At 55.2% G+C, this 23,178-nt stretch overlaps 2 protein-coding genes across 3 annotated transcripts; one reads left to right on the top strand and one right to left on the bottom strand.

Moving 5' to 3' along the window:
• The first annotated feature begins 3,145 nt into the window (after positions 1–3,145).
• On the top strand, positions 3,146–9,268 carry FOXP3 (forkhead box P3). 2 transcript variants are annotated; one of them, XM_069463490.1, is made up of 11 exons: positions 3,146–3,364; positions 3,888–3,992; positions 4,080–4,218; positions 4,634–4,721; positions 4,791–4,895; positions 5,759–5,846; positions 6,015–6,095; positions 6,905–7,055; positions 7,421–7,497; positions 8,826–8,927; positions 9,119–9,268. In XM_069463490.1, exons 1-11 carry the CDS (start codon positions 3,146–3,148, stop codon positions 9,266–9,268), a joined length of 1,305 nt encoding a protein of 434 aa, XP_069319591.1. The 2 variants fall into 2 exon arrangements, with proteins under 2 accessions (XP_069319591.1, XP_069319592.1); XM_069463491.1 differs by lacking the exon at positions 3,888–3,992.
• An 859-nt stretch (positions 9,269–10,127) lies between these two features.
• On the bottom strand, positions 10,128–22,277 carry CCDC22 (coiled-coil domain containing 22). The gene is made up of 17 exons (XM_069462876.1): positions 22,057–22,277; positions 20,872–21,049; positions 17,614–17,746; positions 16,740–16,846; positions 16,549–16,615; positions 16,283–16,461; positions 13,779–13,973; positions 13,127–13,189; positions 12,922–13,041; positions 12,344–12,463; positions 12,143–12,259; positions 11,931–12,032; positions 11,741–11,848; positions 11,388–11,483; positions 11,086–11,145; positions 10,924–10,998; positions 10,128–10,501 (listed from the first exon to the last, which is right to left on the bottom strand). Exons 1-17 carry the CDS (start codon positions 22,104–22,106, stop codon positions 10,388–10,390), a joined length of 1,884 nt encoding a protein of 627 aa, XP_069318977.1. The 5' UTR covers positions 22,107–22,277; the 3' UTR covers positions 10,128–10,387.
• Positions 22,278–23,178: the final 901 nt, after the last annotated feature.

Here is a 23,178-nt window from a genome sequence, read left to right as displayed (position 1 = left end):
CCTCCTTCCATCCCCATCTCATGTGGAGTGGCTATGAATCTAGGAAAGTCATCCCAGAATGGACAGGGAGACTGAGACCCTATAGGTGTTCATTTCCAATCATTGACATTTTGCAAAGTGTCTCACGTGCATTAACTTCGGCAGATGGGTCCTATTACTGCCCAATTTCCAAATGAGCCCGCGAAGAGTTAAAGCCAGTTATCGGCCTAGCCTGGCCCCAGGCTGGGGGAAGCAGAGGGGGTTATTCTGACCCTCTACCTTCACAGAATTCAGGAGGGAGGTTGAGGGGAGGTTTGCTGTGATTCTAGGCCCGGTGGGCGGCAGGCCCTATGAAGCAGTGAGCTGCCTGTCCTTCACGTGGTTCCAGGGAGTTTGGATACCAGGGACTTTGGCCTACACATACTGAGAAGTTGGACCCATGGACCACACAGAGTTTGTGGTTTTGAGATTCTGGGATCCTCTGAATCTAAGAAATGATGTTCTATGATTCTGAGGTTCTGGTGTTGTACTGTTTGAAGACCCCAGGGGTCCCAGTATCTGTGAGGCCTGCCTGGTACTCCTTGAGCTTCAAACCTGGGGCCTCTCTACACCCCAAGAAGGGCCAGGTCTACAGAGCCCATGGCTCGTCATGGTGGCCAGATGGATGTCACCCACCACATCCGCCAGCACCCACATCACCCCACCTGGGCCAAACCAGCTGCAGGACAGGCCAGCCAGTTCTCGGAACGAAACCCGTGAGGTGGGGTATCTGCCCCCTTCGCTTCCTCCTTGATGCCGATGAAGCCCAGCGCATCCGGCCGCCATGACGTCAATGGCAGAAAAATCTGGGGAAGTTGGGGGCTGTGACAACAGGGCCCAGATGCAGACCCCGATACGAAAACATAATGTGTCCCAGAAACATCCTCCATGCAGCTTCTGAGAAACCTAGTCAGAAAGGGACGCCCCAACAGACAGTGCAGGAAGCTGGCTGCCCAGCCCGGCCCTCCAGGTCCCCCACCACCAGACAGACCATACCTAGGCCCCCTTTCTGAGAATGTAGTGATGCTTCCCTGAGTCAGGCCATTCCAGATGTGTTTGGGGAGGAGAATTCTTATAAGCTCTGGCCAAGCATCCAGGCAGCTTCAGAAGTGACCACAGGCCAGCCGCGTGGGCCAGGCCCGAGTAGTGGAAACATCCACTCACTGACCATGAGATCGGTATTAGTTTGCTCGGGCTGCCGTAACAAAGTATCACAACTAGGTGGCTTAAACAACAGAAATTTATCATCTCCCAGGTCTGGAAGCTAGAAGTCCTAGAACAAGATGTCGACAGGGTTGGTTCCTTCTGCGTGCTGTGAGGGAGAATCTGCTCCGTGCCTCTCCCCTAGCTTCTGGTGGTTTGCTGGCAATCTTTGCTGTCCCTTGGCTTGTAGAAGCATCACCTCATCCCTGCCTTCATTCATTTACTCATTCACTCACCTCCTCATCTCACCGTTTTCCCGGGTCCTTGTTCTGAGCCTCCACAGACGCAGATTCTCACACAGTAATGTTCTAGCCAAGAGTCTAAAGGTTTAATACCTGGATTCTCACACCCATCTCCCTCAGCACCACAGCTTTGACAACCCCCGTGAGGTAACAGCAAAGAAAGGAAGGAGCGACCGCTCCTCCCGAATCCTGTGTGCTCAAACCAGTGCCGCGGGGTGGGACAGGGAGGCACACACGTGCACAGCAGAGGGCTTGGGAAATGTGCACACGGGCGTACACACTTCTTGAAGAAAGAAGTGGAGGTCTCATGTTGCCGTAGGACTATGGAACTCAGCACCTGGGTGTCCCCGTCAATAAAATAGGGGTTGGACTGGGCTTCCCCTCAGACTGGGATTACAGGATCCTGAGAAGCCCAGGCCTTGCGTGTCAGGGAGTGTAAGGTTCTGGGGTTCAGCAGAGGGCCCTGGAGCCATCGTGGAGGGCTTTCAGGATGAGGACAATAGAAGAGCAGGCCTTGCGTGGCTCGGACAGGGGAAGAGGAGGAGGAGTGGGCATTCCTGGCAGGGCGAATAGCATGAGCGAGGCTTGGAAGCAGGTTTGTGGGGCAGAGGTTGGGTGAACTCTGATGGGGGCTGGGTTGAGGGGCCCCCACAGCCCCTGGCTCAGGCGAGCCTGTCTTTCCTCCTCTCTGGCACGTGCCATGCCAGCTCCATGCAAGGCAGGAGCCCAGAGCTCATCAGACTCCTAGACTCAGCCCCTTGCCCTGAGCTCCCGATCCTGTATTCAGCTGCCTGCTCGGAAATTCCACTCACGTGTCTAGCGCCAGACTCTTCATGTCCCTGTACACCTGGGCTTTCACCCCCAACCCTACACTGCCCCATGATGTCCCCATCTCAAGTAATGTCAGCTCTGTCCTTCCAGCTGCTTGGGCTGAAACCCAGAAGTCACCTTGACCCGCCCTCTCTCACCCCCCACATTCAAGCTGCCAGCAACTGCTCCTGAATCCACCTTCAGAATAGCCTCAGAATTCACCCGCTTCTCACCATCTCCACTGCTACCATCCTGACCTGTGCCACTGTCGTCACGTGCCTGGACCATTGCAGTAGCCTCCTCGCTAGTCCCCTTCACAGCAGCCAGGGAAGCCAGCAGCCTTCACTCTTTTTTTGAGTCCATGCCCAAGTCACTGGAGTAAAATAGTGCCCCCAGGAGAAAGTCAGAGATCGGCCCTGGCAGGATGAGCAAAGGCTGCATGGCCCATGCAGGGAGCAGAGAGGACAGAGGGCTGAGGCTTGAAGACAGCTGCAAGTGGTGGGGGAATGGGCTGAGACCTACTCAGGCTGAGGCCCCACAAATCTATCACCCACTGCCCTTGTGGAGGACATATCCATGCCAGGGCTGTGCCAGCATGTGGAGGCAAGCTGGGTACCGGACCCGTGCACGTGGGGCACACGTGGGTACACTCATTTACCTGTGTTCCTGACACCAATGTGTGTATACATGATCAGAGCTGGGGTGCAGCTGTGGGGCCCTTCGGCACATGTCGCAGCCGATACCTGCTCTAACCAGAGCGGGTGTCTGCATCGTTTGATGGTGGGGTCGGGGGGATTATCTCTCACAGCCCCTAGCATGTGTGTGACTCCTTCCCCCTCTCTCCATGCAGCCTGCCCTCAGACAAGGACCTAATGCCCAACCCCAGGCCAGCCAAGCCCCCGGCCCCTTCCTTGGCCCTCGGTCCATCCCCAGGAGCCTCACCCAGCTGGAGGGCTGTGCCCAAGGCCACAGACCTGCTGGGGGCCAGGGGCCCAGGAGGAACCTTCCAGGGCCGGGACCTCCGAGGCGGGGCCCATACCTCCTCCTCCTCCTTCTCCTCCTTGAACCCCGTGCCACCATCGCAGCTGCAGGTGAGGCCCCAGGCCCAGGATGGGGCAGGCAGGGTGGGGTACCTGGGCCTACAGGTGCCAACCTTTACTGTGGCACTAGGCGGGAGGGGGTGCTGGCTGGGGCACAGGAAGTGGTTTCTGGGTCCCAGGCAAGTCTGTGACTTATGCAGATGTCACAGGGCCAAGAAAGTCCCCACTTGCCAGGCCTTAGAGATTCGAGGCTCTCCCCAACCTCCCAATCCCTATGTCAGGAGAGGAGGAGAACCTATTGTGGTCCCGTGGGCACAGCCATGTGTCCCCATTCCCATGTGACAAGAGGAGAGGGCTGAGGCCCAAGACAGTGAGGTGACAGGGTTGAGGCCAGTTCTGCCAATTATTACCTGTTTGATCTTGAAAAAGTGACTCAATCTCCATAAGCCTCAGTTTCCACACATGTGAAATGGGAATGATCATAGTATCTACCACGTGGGGTGTTGTATGAATTAGACCCAGGACAATGAGGATGAGGATGGCATCTCACCTGCCTACCTTACCACCCCCTCAGCTGCCCACAGTGCCCCTAGTCATGGTGGCACCCTCCGGGGCACGGCTTGGCCCCTCACCCCACTTGCAGGCACTCCTCCAGGACCGACCACACTTCATGCACCAGGTATGGACCATGCATGGGCAGGAAGGTGGGAGAACTGTGGGGAGGAGCCCCAAGCCAGGCTGAACTGTGGCCCATGTGTATCCCCAGCTCTCAACAGTGGATGCCCACGCCCGGACCCCTGTGCTGCAGGTGCACCCACTGGACAGCCCAGCCATGATCAGCCTCCCACCACCCACCGCCACCACTGGGGTCTTCTCCCTCAAGGCCCGGCCTGGCCTGCCACCTGGTAACACCTCAGCCTATACCCCACGGCTTCACAGAACCCCAGAATCCCCAAATCCTTGAGCGAGAGCAGTGCAGGCTGTTCTGAATAGCGGCCCCCTGGAGGTCAGAGGTGTCAGGTCTCAGAGGCTTGGAAACTCCAACCTCCAAAAAAATGTCAGGTTCAGAATCTTAAAGATGCAGAATGTCAAAATTGCGGAACCACAGATCTTTACGAAGTTAGTCGAAATGTCAGCACTTGCAAATAGCAGTCTTTCCACTGCTCTGCCAGAAGCCGGGGACTTTTGGGACACCAGAGCCCCCTGGAAGTCAGGGCCTTCGAGGCTCAGGAGGGTGGGAAGCTCAAAATGAGAAGCCTTGTGGGCTAAGCTCCACAGCCTGGCCCACAGCCCCCAGAGGTACCCTGTCCCCACCCGCAGGGATCAACGTGGCCAGCCTGGAGTGGGTGTCCAAGGAGCCAGCACTGCTCTGCACCTTCCCAAGCCCTGGTGCACCCAGGAAGGACAGGTCAGTGGGCAGGGCTGGGAAGGACCCTCACTCTGCTATCTCCTCTTCTGACACCCTCTGTCCCCCCAGCGCTCTTTCAGCTGCGCCCCAGAGCTCCTACCCACTGCTGGCAAATGGCGTCTGCAAGTGGCCTGGATGCGAAAAGGTCTTTGAGGAGCCAGAGGACTTCCTCAAGTGAGTGGCCCGGGTGCACGCCAGTCCAGGGGGTCCTGGTTTGTGGGAGGCGATCTGGGGTGCACATCTCAGCTCAAGCCTCATCCCGATAGGTAGTAAGATGAAAAAGGTAAACGCCTGGACTGTTGATTCAAATTCCAGCTCCAGCTGTGTGTGCTTGGGCAAGTTACTCAGCTTCTCTGGACCTCAGTTTCCTCATATGTATAATAGGGTACAATAATAAAGGTATGTACTGTTATTTACGTCCGTTTTACAGACAAGGTAACTGAGGCCAAAGAGGTTAAGTGTCTTGATCAAGATCACCCAGTTTCTGACTGACAGAGCTGGGATTTAAAACCAGACAGCCAGGCTCCAGAACCCACCCTCCTAACTGCTTTGCTCTACGGCTCCTCGTGCCAGCACACCAGCCTGATTTCACTGATCCCCAAAGTGCCAGCTCCTCTAGATGGCTGTTGCCGCCTCCCCTCATCCCCATCTCACACACACACACACACACACACCCCTCTTCTCTGACCATACCCAACTATTAGCAGCAACTCCGCATGTCCCTCACACAGGCCAGGCCTTCGCACAGGCTGTTCCCTCCACTCGAATGCCTTTCCCACCCTCACCCACCTGGCCCACTGTCAGCTCACCACCCTTCCAACATCTTCTCAGAGGGCATGCTCAGGCCTGGCATGCAGTAAGTGCTGAGTGGCATGTGTTGAAGGAATGACAGGCGTGAGAGAGAGACTGAGGTAGAGAGGGGAGGGGAGCTCTGGGAAGAGACCTTCCAGAAGGTCTGGACCATCCCTCCCCACTAGGAACGTTGAGCCAGGCCAGGCCTGTCACGGTTACCTGCATGGAATCTTCCTCCTACCTAGGCACTGCCAGGCGGACCATCTCCTAGACGAGAAGGGCAGGGCACAGTGTCTCCTCCAGAAAGAAGTGGTACAGTCTCTGGAGCAGCAGGTAATGCCGGGAGGGGACGGGGGATGGAGGGCAAAACTTCTGTCCGCTCCATGCCAAGAGCCAGGCTCCCCATGGTGAGGGCTGGCATGAATGAAGAACAAAACCCCAGGCAAAGACGTGGTGGGAAAAGGCCGGACTGAGGCCTCACTTTTGTTCCCGTCCTCACAGCTAGTGCTGGAGAAAGAGAAGCTGGGTGCTATGCAGGCCCACCTGGCAGGGAAAATGGCCCTGACCAAGGCGCCATCTGCAGTGAGCAACCTCGAGCAGGTAAGCGGCAAGCGTAGACCGCCGGGGGGGGGGGGGGCGGGGGGGCGCAGAGAGGGGACAGAGGGAGCCCTGCGGGGGCAGGGAACCTATCTCTCTACACGCGGGCCCTGTGATCTATGGGCACCTGTCCTCAGCTCCAAACGTGCCCAGACCTAGGAATCCAACCCCCTCCACTTACAAACCCTCTGACCCTAAGATCCTGAAGCACTGTGATCCTGGGTTTTCAAAGCAACAGCAAATAGCCAAACACCGAACGGCCTATGTGCCAGTAGGACCAGCTACCTAAACTGGCAGGGCCCAGTGCAAGCTGAAAATGCAGGCCCCCGTATTCAAATTTTAAGATAGTGACCACAGAGCATTAAAGCATGAGATCCTGTGTAACTACACGGGTCACAAGCCCATGAAGCCAGCCCTGGGTGTCAGGCACTGTTTCTGAGCACTTTGCTGATGTTAACTTATTCGGTCCTCGTGATGCCACCGTGAGGTAGGTGCCACTATCATCTCCAACTCACAGATGACAAAAACTGAGGCCAGGGAGGTTTAGGTGACTTTCTCAAGGTCACAGGTGGATGGTGAAGGAGACCGACATAACCCCAGCTCATAGCCCCAGTGTCAGCAGCTACACACAGTGTCCGCACCCACACTCTAATAAATGCAGCTCATGCTGCTTCGTGGGATTCCACACTAGTATGGAATTGAGAAGAGGGGGCCCTTACTTTTAAAAACACAGATTTAAAAATAAAGTGGAAAGTTTAAGCCTCTGAGTCACCAGCCTCTCCCTCCTCCCCTAGACATCATCCGACAAGAGCTCCTGCTGTATTGTAGCGGCTGGCACCCAGGGCACTGTCGTCCCAACCTGGCCCGGCCCCCGTGAGAACCCCGACAGCCTCTTTGCTGTGCGGAGGCACCTGTGGGGCAGCCATGGAAACAGCACATTCCCAGGTAAAAATGGCCCTTGCCCTACACGGTGACCCCAAGCTCCTAATCCTGACAGGCGCTGGGGGGCGGGGTAGGGGGGCGCAAAGTGTCTCTGCCACTTAACCAGTTAGTTACATCCTTTGGTGTGCAAGTTACTTCACTTCTTTTAAACCTCACGGAGAGGTATTTTGGCAGAAGTGTTGCAAAGACTAAATGATATGTGTGTGTCAGGTGCCCAGCAAACAATAGTCCTGTGACCGTTGACACTGGTGTTGACGGGGGGATTTCAGACAGTGGGATTTCACCCTCCCACTGTAGAGACAGTGTGGGGCAGGGAGCTAGGAGGTCCTGCACGGGATGGGGCCTGATCTGTCCCCACCCTCTGACAGAGTTCTTCCACAACATGGACTACTTCAAGTTCCACAACATGCGGCCCCCTTTCACCTATGCCACCCTCATCCGCTGGGTAAGCAGCGCAGCTCAGGCCCAAGGACGAGGGAGAGGGAGAGGGAGAGGGGTGGGGACCTGCCTCCCAGACTCCCACCTCCCTCTGGGCACCTCAGAGTGGGCTCTTCCATTAACAAGCCCCAGCCCCGAGAAGCCCCAAACCACACCTCAAACGTGATTCCCCATGCTGGCTTCACCCCAAACCTGTCCCTGAACCCAAACCTAAACCACTGTCCAGGCCAGTGCATGCCAAATTCTGACGCTAAACCCACCCCTTTCCAGATGCTCACCTCAACCCCATACCTAACCCTCTCCTGGCTCTACAAAATAGCCCAAAACTTACCCCGTCTCTGCCCCTTGCCCTAAGCCCACCCCAGCTATTACCCTGTCTCCTTCCCCGGCCTTTATGTCAACCCAACCCTGTATCTTCCCCAGCCCCAATGTACCCCAGTACCTCAACCCACATCCCAGCTGGATCCCATCCCTCACCTTTCCATGTGACACTCACCTGACCCTTAACCTCCGCCCATCCCAGCCCCTTCATCTCAGCCTCCCAGAACCTTCATCCAGCCCCACACCTAACCCCAAACCCAAACCTAACCCTTACATAACGCCAGCTCTTCCCGACTCTATCTGAACTGAACCCCCAGCCTAGCCCCATCCTGACCCATAACTTCGTGGCAATCGTAATCACTGACTCATTAATCCCATTCCTAAATCCAAACAGATCAAACTCCCTGACCCTCAGCCTCACTCCACACCTAACCCACAACTGACTTCACTCTTGCCCCTGAATCTAACCACCTGACACGTAAAACACTCCATAACTAGGCCCATCTCTGACTGCTGACCTAATGCCACATGTCATCCCATTCCTCACCCCTAACTCACCCCAGGCCACCCCCAGCCTGACTTTTAGCCAACCCCTTCCCTGACCCATAACTCGGCCTGGTGCTTTACCCCTTCCAAATCCTTGACCCCACTCCTGACCCCTGACCTTCCCGAACCCTGAAATGTCACCCCCACAGAGAACCCCAATTCCAACTCCATCCATACCTTGAACTTCACTCCAGTTATAATCCTGAATATGACCTTGCTCCCAAACTCAGCTCTGATCCTTTACCTAATTTCAACCTGACCACACCCACCCCATCTAACCCTGTCTTGACCCTACCCCTCACCCAGCTCCTAACCCTTCTCTGATCCTTCACTCTGCACCATCTCTCTCTCTCTCCTCCCCCCGCCGCCACAGTTCCACCCCCATGTCAGATGGCCCACGGTAGGCCACTGTGCCCCTCAGCCCCGACTTTGGAAGAACGCATCCCTTACCCCATCCCCACCCTCCAGGCAATCCTGGAGGCTCCCGAGAAGCAGCGGACACTCAACGAGATTTACCACTGGTTCACACGCATGTTCGCCTTCTTTAGAAACCACCCTGCCACTTGGAAGGTGAGCTGCTTAGGAGGTGGCAGTGGGAAGGCACTGGGAAGGCCTCGAGTGCCACTGCAGCTTGGGAGCAGGTGGGCCTGGGGCTGGGCTCATAGGCACATTGGCAATGGGCAGGAGGTCGGCTGTTGGCGGGGGCTGCTGAGCTCAGAGTATGACTGCCCACCTGCTCCCGCACCCCTGGCCTCCCACAGAACGCCATCCGCCACAACCTGAGCCTGCATAAGTGCTTCGTGAGGGTGGAGAGCGAGAAGGGAGCTGTGTGGACCGTGGATGAGTTTGAGTTCCGCAAGAAAAGGAGCCAGAGGCCCAGCAGGTGTTCCAACCCTACACCCGGCCCTTGAGTTCAAGACCAAGGAAAGAAGGAAGGACAGGGGCCAAGATGGGGGCAGAGGTGGCAGGTGGCAGGGGTGACAGGCCCTGGACGTGCCCATAAGGAGGAAGTGAGGTGTCCACTGTCTTGCTTTCCAGAGCCCCTGCTTCCCAGCCAGCAGCCCTCCTGGGTCATATCCTCTGTCCCCAGGCTGCTCAGAGGGGGCCCAGTCCCGGCCCCAGCCCCCACCTCCACCCTGCCCTACCCCACCCCTGAGATGGGCCCACCAGCCAAACAGAGCCTTCACAACCAGCCACACACAGCCTGCCTCAGCCACTCTCACAGATGACCTCAGGGCTGGAAAAGTCACACAGACACAGACTGTCACAATCCTGGCCCCTGGATTCTAACATAAACTCAAAACACAAAGAGCCTGCCTCAGTACATTCAAATGACCTCAAAGCTGCAGTCACATAAACAAGCACACATGAGCACAATCCTATCAACTCACATACCCCAAAGCACACGCCCACAGCCAGCCTCGGGGCCCACAGAGGCAGTATCACGCAAGGGTGTGCCAAGACACCAGCACAGAAGCAGCGTCAGTACCCCCAGGACCTCAGGTCCCAGAAAGCCACACAGACACCTAATCATTCATGCACGGTCTCGTGCAGCCCTCGACACATGCTCGGTCACACACACAGCCTGTTAGCATTCACCTGCGTCTCTCACACTCGTGCACACACGTGCACGTGCACAGCTCCCCGGGGGGTCTCCCGAATCCCATGCAGACACAGCCACACACACTGACTTGCCAAAACATACCTCGTCTCCCCTGCCCCCCACCCAACTCCCCTGCCCTGAGCCCCGATCCATGCTTCAGCTTTGACTGCAGAAGAGATCCTTGTTTATTTGACATCCAAGGCCCCCAATCCCCAGTACCCTCCCCAATAAACTGCAGCCGAGCTCCCAAACGCCGATGATCACCCCAGATAAGGGTTGGGGTCGGGTGGGCAGGGGTCTGGGTCCAAGGCCGCAGTGGGAGGAAGTGGACATCAAGCAGAGGGAATAGCTAGAGTAGGTGTTTGGTCACTGCCTCCAGCATCCCAAATCCCTGCCTAAGCCTGGGGAGATCTCTGCCGGGGGCTCCTCAGGCCTCCCGGACCCGGCCCAGGAGGCCGGCATTCTCCTGGCGGAGGGCTCGGTAATCCTCACGGATCTTCTCCAGGTTGCTGAGGGTCTTCTTGCCCATCTCCGTCTCGATCTAAGGTGATGTGAACACACACTCCCTCTGCATGCAGACCCCTCTCCCAGCTCCTGCTCTCCACGCCCCATCACGGCCACTATGGGTCCCTCCCACCCCCAGCATCGGCCTGCTCCGTCCCACCACCAGGCCTTTGCGTGTGGCATTCCCTCCACCCAAAGCATCCTTTGCTACGAGGCAGGATTCTGCACCACATCTTCAAGCCTCTACCAATGGCCCTGGGAGGCAGGCGTGAGGGCGGCTGGGATAGAGGCTGGGGCACACAGTAGGCCACTTGCCTGACCCAGATCACACGCACAGGCACTAAGGGGCAGGGCGGAGCCTCCAGCCATAGGCTTTGTCTGGTTCCACAGCCTCTCAGCATAAACCGAGGAGAGGGCCCCTGGCCTGCCTTGGTTCCCCCTCCGACCCCCAGGCCTCACCTGCTCCTCGAGGTCTCGAACCTCCCGCATGATAGTGCCTGTGTCCTCAATGGTCTGGATGAGCTGGCTGCAGTTCTAGGGACAGCAGGAGCAGAAAGCTTGCACCCGGCCCCCGCCCCGCCCCTGCCACACCCCGCTCCCCCGGCATGCTTCTCCCCTCACCTCGTGCAGGGCAGCTAGGTACTTGTAGGCCTTGCGAACGGCATCGTCCTTCTTGGCATCCTGACCAGACAGAGGGGACCTCGAAGTATCAATGGGCTGTCTCTTCCCCCAGACCTCCATGTCTAAGGCCACCCTCTCCCACCCACCCCAGACTGCACTCTACATGGAGCAAAGCCAGGCCCAAGCGTCAATGCACCTGCCAGGCTTGCACAGGGCCTGGGCCCCAGCCGGCTGTCAGCAGATGGGCAGGCAGCCACCCAGCCCTGTCCCACCCCTCACACCCAGCCCAGCTCGCCCCACACCTTGAACACGAGCTCATCAGTCACCGCAAACGTCCGGTCCAGCTTCCCAGAGAGGGAGTTGATTTCCTTCTGAAGCTCCTTCGTGTCAGACAAGATCTGGCAGACAGTAGGACGGCCATGAGCCCATGTCTGGGGCCGGGCAGCTGGTCAGCTGAGGGTGCTCATGTGTATGCACTCACATCCAGACAGGGCCTGTGGCACTGCGTCCGGGTGGCTGGGGTGGACTGTGCGTGACTGTTCTGTGTCAGGGTCTGGCTGGACAGCTCTGCCCATCAGAGGGTGTGAGGTCCCTGTGTGGCCACACTATGCACGTCTGCCCATGAGAGCCACCCCCCATGACCACAGTGGCGCACCTTGGTGATCTCTTCCTTCTGCTTCCGGATATTGCCCACGATTTCCAGGATGCGCTGGGTGTAGGCCAGCCGGGACACGTCTCTCGGCAGAGTCTCCAGCTCTGACACCTAGGCAGGGACATAGCAGGCACTCCCCCAGGACCTGCCTCCCACCCACTGGTGCTGCCCAGGTTCCCCACACGGGCCATACCAGCTGCTTATAGATCTCCTCCTTCCTGCGGGCCTCTTCAGCAGCTGCCCGGACACTCTGGTGCAGCTCCTGGATCTCTGCCAGCCGTCGAGAAGATTCCAGCTGCCAGGAGCCCACGGGCAGAGGACAGTGAACAGAGCACAAGGATGGCCCCCTAGAGAGGGATCAAACCTGCCCCTGCCCCACCCACGGCCCAGGACCCCACCACCTACCTCTCTGCAATCCTGGAGCCTTCGGAGGTGGCGGTACTCAGCCAAGAGTGGGACCCGGTGCTTTTCCCACTGACCCGCCAAATGGATGACCCGCTGGGCGCTACTTTCCACCACGAGCTGGCCAGTGGGGAGGGGTACACGTCATGCAGGCTGGGCCCTTCCAGCCCCGCCCTGCCCAGCCCTGCCCAGCCCCAGCCCCACCTGCAGCTTGGCGAGGTTGGCAGCCCCGTCGGGCAGCAGCTCCACCGCGCGGCTCTTCAGGCGCAGGGCCTGCTCACGCTCCGCTGTGCTGAGCTCACTCTGCCGACACTCAGTCTCCACCTAGCATGACACAGCCCCCAGCCCCCGCACTAAGCCCAGAAAACCTGGGCCCAGCCAGCCCAAGCCCCACAAATGGTATACATCCCTCTAGCCCCTAAGGCTTCAGCCCCACGCAGAAGCCCAGGGGCCCCAAAGAGCCCTGCAGCCCCTGCCCATACAGACCCACCTTGCCCCATGGATGTCCTCAGACCCTCACAGCCCTCCTGATTCTCATATCCACCTATAAGGCCTCACTGATGCCCACGGGTGCCTCTAACCCCTACAGGTCCACGAAGCCCACATCCTCTCAACCCCACTGATTCTCTTGAACCCTCAAGAGACCCACATGGTCCCCAATGTCCCCCACGAACCCTTCTGACATCTGAGATCTCTACAGGGTACCTCTCAGCCCCCTCAAGTCACTTGAACCCCTCTGGGCCCTACTTGTGACCTGACCCCACCCACAGCCCCTCACTCACCTGCACAAAGCTGACGCCCAGCATCTTCATGTCGGCTTCAACCTCTTCAATGTTGCGGTTCACTCCCTCCAGCTGCTCCCGAAGGGACTCTAGCTCCTGTTCTTGAGCTGCCCACATGTCCTGGGAGGCACAGGCCAGTCGGGGTGGGGGTGTCAGGCCCAGTAGATAGGCAAGGAGCCAGGACACCCCCCAATGCTCTGCTCACCTGCTCAGGCCGCCGGGAGGTGGCCGGCACATCTGACACCTGGGCTGCCTGGGCCTGAGGCTCCTAGGGGAGTGAGGAGAGGCACCCTGGCTGTCAGGGAAGGCCCTAACCCTCATGATCCAGCCTCAACCTCCACCAAGAACCGCCCCCCGCCCACCGCAGTGCTGTTACTATGCCCACTCAGCCTCTGAAAGCTGTCAGACTGTGACTACATGAGGGTAAAGGCAATATCTGCAACCTCAGACTACAGTGTTTGCTCATGAAGAAACTTCCCTGACCCTGACACAGCTCCTAGCCACCTGCCCCATCTCTCAAGCCCCAAATGCCATGAAAAGGATGGGGGCCTCTTGGGGTGAGCATCCAAGGAGAGAAGATATGCCCAGAGGAAACTGCCTGCAGAAAGGTGGGGTATGCACCAACAGTACACCTACACCCTTACATGGCTCCCACCCATCCACATTTTCTCCACTGAAGTCCCCAGGAAGCTAGGGTACCCCTCTGGGCATACCCACCCACCACCAGTGGGGAAAGGGCCCACCTGGTGGGCACATGGGAACCTGTGTGGATAACAGTGTGGCATTCGTACATAAAGCCACCCTCTGAGCCTGCCATGTCCCGTCAGCACACGCCATGTGCACTCAGGCCCACCCACCAGATGGAAGGTGAACTTCTCTGAATGTGTGAAGCGGGAGCCCTTGGGAGCACCATTCCTGGCCCCAGAACCCCAGGCCTGCAGCAGCTCTCCCAGGTCTCTGACTTGCGTGGGGGCTCCGAGTGGGCCCCAGCTTTGGCGCAGATGCTCAGCCAAATGCTTCTGCAGCCGCTGCCGCTGCCCCCGTGTGTCCTCCTAGGAAGAGAATGCAGGAGAAATAGGAGGGCGTGGAGGCCTGCCAAGCACAAAGGCCCTGCTCCTCCAGGGGCCACCAGACAGGTGCTCCAGGCAAGTCATACCCACCCTCCAGCCCTCCCACTGAGGTGGACCCCTGCCCTATACTCCTGCCCCACTGGTCTGGGATCTCCCCAAGGACAGGGGTCTCCTCTTGCTCACAGCCACGCTTCTCTCCACCCACTCAATCCCCATGCTGGAAAAGGATGTGGGAAGAGAGAGGAGTAAGCCTGGAGCCCCCAAATCTGAGAGAGACACAGAAAAGATATGTGGGGACACAGCAGAGACAGGGAATGAATGAAGCCAGGCAAAGAAGTGGGCAGAGACAGAGAGGGAGAGACAAGCAAGGGACAAGAACAGAGATAGTATCCAGACAAATGGGGAAATCTGATTATGAACTTAGTGTGGGCTAGTATTAAGAGATCATTGTTGGGCCGGGCGCGGTGGCTCACCGCCTGTAATCCTAGCACTCTGGGAGGCCGAGGCGGGTAGACTGTTTGAGGTCAGGAGTTTGAGACCAGCCTGAGCAAGAGCGAGACCCCGTCTCTACTAAAAATAGAAAGAAATTAGCCAGACAACTAAAAATATATAGAAAAAATTAGCAGGGACCGGGCGCGGTGGCTCACGCCTGTAATCCTAGCACTCTGGGAGGCCAAGGCGGGTGGATCGCTCGAGGTCAGGAGTTCGAGACCAGCCTGAGCAAGAGCGAGACCCCGTCTCTACTAAAAATAGAAAGACATTATATGGACAACTAAAAATCTATATAGAAAAAATTAGCCGGGCATAGTGGCGCATGCCTGTAGTCCCAGCTACTCGGGAGGCTGAGGCAGTAGGATCGCTTAAGCCAAGGAGTCTGAGGTTGCTGTGAGCTAAGCTGACGCCACGGCACTCACTCTAGCCTGGGCAACAAAGTGACACTCTGTCTCAACAAAAAAAAAAAAAAAGAAAAAATTAGCAGGGTATGGTGGTGCATGCCTGTAGTCCCAGCTACTCGGGAGGCTGAGGCAGAAGGATCGCTTGAGCCCAGGAGTTTGAGGTTGCTGTGAGCTAGGCTGACACCACGGCACTCTAGCCCAGGCAACAGAGTGAGACTGTCTCAAAAAAAAAAAAAAAAGAGATCATTGTTAATTTTGTTAGGTGTGCAAATGGTCCAGTCGTTATACTAAAAAAATGACCATCTTCATGAGTTAGGAAATGCAGTCTTAAGTATTTAGAATTGAAATGACATGATGTCTAGGATTTGCTTTACAAGAATATAGCAGGCCAGGCGTGGTGGCTCACACCTGTAATCCCAGCACTTCGGGAGGCTGAGGTGGGAGGACTCCTTGAGGCCAGGAGTTCAAGACCAGCCTGGGCAACATAGTGTGACCCTGTCTCCACAAAAAATAAAATTATCCAGGTATGGTGGCCTGTCCCCTGTAGTCCTGGCTACTTGGGAGGCTGAGGCAGGAAGATGGCTTGAGCCCAGGAAGTCGAGGCTACAGTGAGCTATGATCGTGCCATTGCACTTTAGCCTGGGCAACAGAGCAAGACACTGTCTCTAAAAAAAGAGATAGAGAGAAAATAATACAGCAAAAAAGAAAAAGTTGGAGGGGAGAACAGATGAAGAAATATTGGCAAAGTGGTACATTAGAATATTTTCTTTACTTCAGTGTTTGAAAATTCCTGTAAGTTCAAAAAAGAGAGGCAGATAAAGATGGAACAAACCACGTGGCCAGAAGGAAGAGGCAGACAGAAGGAAAAGATATAGAGGGGAAGAGGAGACAGGGATGGGGGGACAGAGAGAGAAAGGTCAAGTACAGAAACAAGGGCTGAGAAAGAGGGGCAGCAAAACCACAGAAGGAGAAAGAGGGAAGCAGGAAGAGACAGCGCAGAAACCTAGAGACAGAAAATGAGCGTCAGCGACAAGTGTGGAAACAGTGAGCGACTTCGGGACAGGAAGAAAGCAGGAGGAAGAGGGCAGATGGTAACAAATTCTGAGTGCTGCAGTTGCTAGGGAAGTCCATGTCCGTCACTCGATCTAAGGACTGCCCGGGGAGGACAGTGCCATCACTAGCCCCCGTTCAGAACAGGACCCTGAGGCTCTGAGGAGGGACACTGACTCGTCCCGGGTTCACAGTCTTTCTGACTTCAGTGTTCTCCCAGCCGGGAAGCCGGGTAGGTGCACACAGAGAGCAAGGATGGAAGAGACGGATGGAGTGGGGAAAGAAAGGAGCAGAGGACCAATGTGAAACAAAACAGGAGCAGTAGGAGCTGAGTATGGGCTGTACCTGGGCTGGCAGGCGGGGTGCCCGGCGGACCCAGTCCTCATCCCCTGGGCAGTCCCGGCCTGTCTGCTGGCAGAGCTGGATGGCATGGTGTTCGAGGAGTGAGGCTGCCCTTCCAGCAGGCTGGGGCACTTGCGTCGGGGCTGGTAGCAGCAAGGGACTCGCCTGGAACTCCCGTTGCTCTGGGGGCAGGAACAGAGTCAGCCAGCCCTCCTGCAGGGTGACACCAACAGGCCCACCTCCCCCTGCTCCTGCAGCCTCACGCTCACCTCCTCTGCAACTCAGCTCAGGCACGACCAGCCTGCTGGCACGGAAAGGCTTCTGGAGGGCCGAGCCCTGGTGAGAGAGCAGAGCCAGAGTCTCAGGATGAAGTATGACAGGGGTCACTGGTAGGAGGGGGCCAAAAACCTGAGCACCCAGATGGAGACAAGGAAGGCAAGGACAGGAGTCAGGAGTTCACCTGGAGGTGCTGCAGCTTGGGGGTGCGAAGGAGGGGTGGGACCCAGGGAAGGGCCACCTGGTCCCGGATTTCACTCCCGATAGCCCTGAGGAGAATAGCTGAGTCACCTGGGGGAGGGAAGGAGTGTTAATCAGGTGACAGTGCTGCAAATCCAAAAGTGCACAGCCTGGGAAACCAGCCGTCACTCCTGACTCACCCCCATCCAGAGATGCACATCTATCCAGCTATCATTCTCACACCCAGTCACTCAACAAACACTTACTGAGCACCTACTATGTACCAGTCCTTGTTATAGACACTAGAGCTACCTCAAGGAACAAACTGATAAATGTCCCTGCCCTCCTGGAGCCAGAGAGCTAGCAGAGGAGAGATCTCGAACAGGATCATAAGTACGAGCCAGACCACAGTGAGGCAGAGAGCAGGAAAGGACACGAAGGACTGTGGGGAGGAGAAGCTGTAATTCTACACAAGGCAGTCAGAGGAAGGCCTCCCTGAGGTGACGCCTGAAGGGAAACCTCAAAGAGGTAAGGGAATGAACCAGGAGGGCATGTGGGGGTTAGAATAATGCAGCCACACAAGGGCCCTGAGGCTAGAGTGTGCCTGGTGTGTCTGAGGAACACCAAGGAGGCCCAAGGGGTTAGAGTGCAGTGAGCAACAGGGAGGCCCCTCCCAGCACCGACTTGCCAGCTGGGTCAGCCCAAACCCCTACCCCTGTCCCCTGCCCCTCTGATCCCCAATCTTCCCACCTAGCTCCCCCAAAGACACATCCCCCCCCCCGCCCATCAACCTGCTCACCACCTCCAGTTCTCTCAGCCCTCCAACCCCCAGGAAGGCCCGCCTCTCCCCTCCCCACAACACCCCCAGCATCCAATACCTGCAGGCTGGTCTGCATCCTCAGAGGCATCGGTGGGCAGACGCTCAGCCAGGAAGAGAAGCAGGTCCCGGAGGTCAGGCTCACTGGGGTAGAGGAAGTTCTGATAGCCAAGCTCCAAGGGATAACCCAGGTCCTGGGGGTTGGGGGAGGGGCAGCCCCATCAGCCAGGCAGGCAGGATCCTCCTGCCCTGGGAGCCCTGAGCCTAGGTGACCACCCTCCCACTCTCTCACTAACCACCACCTCGAACCTCCCCTGGCTCCCCAAGGCCTCTGCGCCCCCCGGGGAGCCACGGAGTGATTACAGTCAATGCTACAGAGAACAAGAAATAAGGTTAAAGCACTGGCCTTTCTAACTAGGACTCAAAATCCAGAGGCCATAAAAGAGAAGATGGGTATTTCTGAATACATGAAAAGAAAGAAAAAAAATTTAAAGAAAAATAAGCGAAGTCAAAAGAGGAATGACAAGTTGGGAAAAAATATTTGGAGCTCATGTATGTCATAGGCAAGGAGTGAATCTACCTATTATATATATATAAAGAGTACCTAAAAATAAACAGGCAAAAAACACCAGCAACACAATCGCTCAGAGCAAAAGGGCTCATGAGGGTTCAGGATGGGGACAGGGAAACAGGCTGGGGAGAAAGGAAGCATTTTTCTGCCAGAGTTGCTCTTGATCTGGCGCTGCGTGGACTCTGAAAGCAGACTTCCCGGGTTCAAACCCCAGGTTTGCCTCTTACTGCATGATCTCAGGCAAATCACTTAAGCTCTCCACCTGAAAGAAGGGATACCAACAGTACCTACCTCAGAGGGCTGTCATGAGAACGAAATGAGCTAACATCGTGTTACCACAGTGCCTGGCAGAGTACACGCTCAGAAACCATCATTATTATATACTTAGGGTCACAACGTAAGATATATTTACTTCGGAGGGTCACAGTCAAAAAAGTGTGAAAACTACTTTGTGTTTTGTTCTGGCATCTCAGGATCAAAGAGTTGTGACTGACATACAAACTCATTCCAGGTAGACGCCAAAATATGGAGGTGGCCAAGGCGCAGAAACCGGGGCCAGGAGCAGAACACCACCATGCTGAGTTGGGGTGGGCTACACGGACAGCACGCAGCTGGGTTAAGAGAGCCCCCATCTGCCTGCTGCTGGCCAACTGAGGCTGCTGGGGGCTGATCACATGTACCTCTTGACCACTGGAAAAGCCATATTCGCTGCCCCACCCCCACCCCAGAAAGGAGGTAAACACAAAATCTAGGAGAGACAGTACTCAGAGAAGAACAGAGAATTGGAGGAAGCCTGACCCCCACTTCAACACCTCCCATTGTGTACTCTCCTTGCCAAACAGAAGGCATAACCTCCCCTTTACTAAGTGCCATCCTCCAGGCCACGGGACAGACTGCCTGCCTCCTAAGGCCACCCAGAGCCCCAGACAGAAGAACCTGAGAACTAGGTGAACACAAGAGTGAAGGGATGGGCGGTGCTCTGAGGCCTACCGCTAAGGGACAGAAACTGCACAAGCAAGGCCCAAATTTAACAACTCTGACCACTCTGTCCCCAATGGAAGTTTTCACTGTAGTTTTGCCATTATCCCTCTGCCACCGTATACTTACTGGGTACGCTAGAAGTGTTTACATTCACTATGTAGCCACAGGTTGCTGGAATGCAAGCAGATCAGGCCTTTCCAATAATAGTAATAGCATGTACACAGAGCTTATTATAACCAGCTTTTCCTGTATTCACTCGTGGTTCACCTTCACAGCAACCCTATGTGGCAGGTACAGTTCTTACACCCATTTTATACATGTAGAAACTTAGGCTTAAAGAGGTTTAAGAGGCCAGGCACAATGGCTCACGCCTGTAATTCCAGCACTTTGAGAGGCCAAGGTGAGAGGATCGCTTGAGGCCAGGAGTTCAAGACCAGCCTGAGCAACATAAGGAGACCCTGCTTCCACAAGAAAATTTTTAAAAATTAGCAGGGCATGGTGGCATGCGCTTGTAGTTCCAGCTACTCAAGAGGCTGAGGCGGGTGGATCGCTTGAGCCCAGGAGTTCCTTCCAGGTTGCAGTGAGCTATGATTGTGCCACTGTACTCCAGCCTGGGTGACAAAGCAAGACCCTGTCTCTAAAGGAAAAAAACAGTGGTTAAGAGACTGGCCCATTACGTGTCTTGAGTTGTTCTATAATTTTAAAAAAGAGGCTGGGCACAGTGGCTCACACCTGTAATCCTAGCACTCTGGGAGGCTGAGACAGGAGAATCACTTGAGCTCAGGAGTTTGAAACCAGCCTAAGCAAGAGCGAGACCCCATATCTACTAAAAATAGAAAAAATTAGCCGGGTGTGGGGGCTCCTGCCTGTAGTCCCAGCTACTTGGGAGGCTGAGGCAGGAGGATCACTTGAGCCCAGGAGTTCGAGGTTGCTGTGAGCTAGAATGACACCATGGCACTCTAGCCCGGGCAACAGAGTGAGACTCTGTCTCAAATAAAATAAAATAAAATAAGAAAGAGAGAGACTGGCCCAAAGTTGCAGAGCTAGTGAGCCAGGAGGAGTGCTATTACTTAGAGCTCTTGAAGATAATAACTGGACACAGCTCTATACTGGGAAGAGTAAGTACTTCATCAGAAAGGTGATTTATTTTATCTATCATAGAGACATTTTTGGAGTTATTCTCAGGAGAGACAGGATGTGTGGTTGTCACAGGGGTAACAGAGACACTCTTAGAAGCACATCTTCCTTTGGGTAGCCATCCCTCCCTCAACTCCATGGGATCCAGGAGCAGCCAATCAGTGTTCTATAGGAATGACCATGTGATCCAAGCTGGGCCAATCAGAGCACACAGTGATTAGTTTAGGAGTGAGCATATGCCCCAAGCAGGGCCTCTTCTGGAACTGGTAGATGGATACTACAGGGTATGAGAATCTTGGTGCTAAGCTTAACATATGGAAACCAGGGGCAGCCCAGGTGCAAACTGGATAAACTTATTTAATCCTCATAACAACCCTACCTTTATCATCTCCATTTCACAGATAAGAAAACTGAGGCCCAGAAGGGTTAGGGTCACACAGTTGGCAAGTGGCAGAGCTAGAGTCTGAACTACTCAGGCAGTTTGACCATAGAGCCAGCAGCCTTAACCACTAATGAATGCTAAGCCACAAAGGGAGGTGGCAGAGAGGAAGGGCAAGAATTTCAAAGGAGCTTGGTTATTTTGTGAAGGAGGAAGGAAGAGGATGTGTGTATTGAGAGGAGGGTACTCACCATGCAGGCCTGAGCCAGGCTCATGGCCAGGCGGAACCGGGCAGACATGGCGAGAGGCAGCAGGGGGCTGAGGCCGGAGCCCACAGCAGGGTTGATCACACGCAGGCAGCGGACCACAGCCTCTACAACCAGCTCAGTGGTGAAGGCTCGCAAGGTCTGCACATCTGGAGGAACTGCCCTGAAGAAGAAGCAGGCTCGATGTGGGGAGTAGTCAGGAAACAGGGATCAGGCTGAGCCATACAGCCTTTTGGAAGCACTACCAGGGTGGCGGTGAGGAGGATGCCACAGTTCAGACAGATCCTGGGTGCTGGTGACTATGACTTCCATTTGGAAAACTAAGAACTAGGGAAATCCTCAGGTCCTAAGACCTTGGTGTAGGAGAATGGACAGAAGGGACCTGAGTTCAGAAAATCTCAAATTTCTGGAGTCTAGGAAGGTGAAGGGGCCCAGGTGGCATGGTTTCTGAGTTTCTTGGTCCCCAGTTATCATGTTCTCTGCATATCAGGGACCCCTAGATATTGAGCTAGAGTTTTCATAACAATAGATTTTGGGAGGCTGGGGTTCTCAGGAGTTCCAAATGTCAGGGTCCCTGGGTTTCGAGAACCTTGGATATCAGTCTCCAAGTTTCAGGCAACACAAAAATCAGTCTCCCTAGGTGTTGGCATCCTGGGTTTTTAGGGCCCCAGAATGGAGAAGTCCAAGTGCTGATGTTGCAAAATGTTAAGGTCCTGGGATTTTTAAAGCCCCACATGTTTGGGGAACTGGAGCTTGAAGGCTCCCAAGCACCCAGTCCTGGGTTTTGGATTTCCCCAGTGCCAGGGTCCTGAGGTTTCCAGTTCCCTGGTTCTCGGGGTACAAGTGTCTTAAGGTCTCCTGATATCAGGGTCCCTGAGTATCGATGTCATGATCCCCAGATTTCAGGGTCCTGGGACTTGAGGTTCCAAGAATGGAAGGTCTCAGGGTGTGAGTCCCAGAGTTTTGGGTTTACCAAATGTCGGGGGTCAGAGGATTTGAGAGGCCCCTGATGTCGGAGCGTGTGTGTATAAGGGGGTGAAGGTCTTAGGGTCCTGGAAGTTGGAGCCCTGATCGTAAAGGTCCTAGGTTTTAAGGTTCCCGGGTAACGGGGTCGTGGGTTTTGGAGTCCCGGATGTGGACATTGGGGGTGGGCGGGGGCTCTGTCCTTACGTTCCGGCTTGGCGCAGGGAATGGATGAGGATTCGGTCCGCTTCCTCCATAGTGGAGCCGTGTCAAAATCGGGGGCTGGGTCCAGGGCCGGGTCCGAGAAAGTGGGGCACAGCTGTTGAAAGCCCGCTCCGTGTTCGCGGTCCGCGGAGTGTCGCGGGTCTTGCTAGGAGAGCTGGGAAATGTAGTTCTGTTCTGTGAGCGAGCGCAGCACACGCCGGATGCCTGGAGGCCTGGTGTGAGCGCACGGAGGGCTTGAGCGCACAATGGCTGCTGGGAGTTGTAGTTCTTCCCCTTTCAGTCCAGTAGGCTCGTCCAAGGAGAAAAGGACAACTGTAGGAGGGGAAGAGGGGCAGGACAAAGAGGGGCTTACTTGACTTATTCATTTAAGGCGATATTCTTCTTCGAGACTGTAAAAGTGTACAAGGGCAGGGTTTTAGCACAAAGCGACTGCTTCCCTGTGTCTCAGTTTTCCTCATCTGTAAAGTGGGACCATTGACAGTACTTGCTTCCTAGGATTAAAATAGAATTAAATTATGTAAAGTACGTTGTACTATGTGCCTGACACATAGTACAGTAAGAAAGCACTATGTAAATTATAGATCCTCATATTCATACATTCAATAAATGCTTTAATATGCTATACATATTTGTACATTCCAAAGAATAATTACACAACAAACATCTATGTAACCACCAGTTATTGGAAAGCCTATTCTGTCTCCACTGCTTAGCCCCCATGTTTGTCATAAATCACGTGTACCTATATGTGGCTCAGTTTCTGTTTTTAAATACGGTAGCTTTATAACAAGCCTTGACATCAGATATGGCAGATCCTCCCATTTTGTTCTTTTTCGAAGTATTTTGGCTTTTCTAGGGTTTCCTTTGTACATTGGTATACATTTTAGAATGAGTTTGTCAAATTCCACAGAAAAAATCTTTTGATGGCCGGGCACGGTGGCTCACACCTGTAATCCTAGCACTCTGGGAGGCCAAGGCAGGTGGATCGTTTGAGCTCAGGAGTTCGAGACCAGCCTGAGTAAGAGCGAGACCCCCCCCCATCTCTACTAAAAATAGAAAGAAAATTAGCTGGACAACTAAAAATATATATAGAAAAAATTAGCC

This window comes from Eulemur rufifrons, chromosome 30 (genome assembly GCF_041146395.1).
Source record: "Eulemur rufifrons isolate Redbay chromosome 30, OSU_ERuf_1, whole genome shotgun sequence".
Taxonomy (NCBI): Eukaryota; Metazoa; Chordata; class Mammalia; order Primates; family Lemuridae; genus Eulemur; species Eulemur rufifrons.
This window is presented reverse-complemented; position numbering and strand designations above follow the sequence as displayed.

Excerpts from the sequence above, each read along its gene's own strand:
- FOXP3 (XM_069463490.1), top strand. The coding sequence starts at position 3,146 with ATGCCCAACCCCAGGCCAGCCAAGCCCCCGGCCCCTTCCTTGGCCCTC. Across the intron at positions 4,896-5,758 it reads GAGCCAGAGGACTTCCTCAA|GCACTGCCAGGCGGACCATC; the intron begins GTGAGTGGCCCG and ends CCTCCTACCTAG. Across the intron at positions 7,498-8,825 it reads ATGCCACCCTCATCCGCTGG|GCAATCCTGGAGGCTCCCGA; the intron begins GTAAGCAGCGCA and ends CCCACCCTCCAG.
- CCDC22 (XM_069462876.1), bottom strand. The coding sequence starts at position 22,106 with ATGGAGGAAGCGGACCGAATCCTCATCCATTCCCTGCGCCAAGCCGGA. Across the intron at positions 11,849-11,930 it reads AGGAGATCTATAAGCAGCTG|GTGTCAGAGCTGGAGACTCT; the intron begins GTATGGCCCGTG and ends GTCCCTGCCTAG. Across the intron at positions 11,484-11,740 it reads AGAAGGAAGAGATCACCAAG|ATCTTGTCTGACACGAAGGA; the intron begins GTGCGCCACTGT and ends ACTGTCTGCCAG.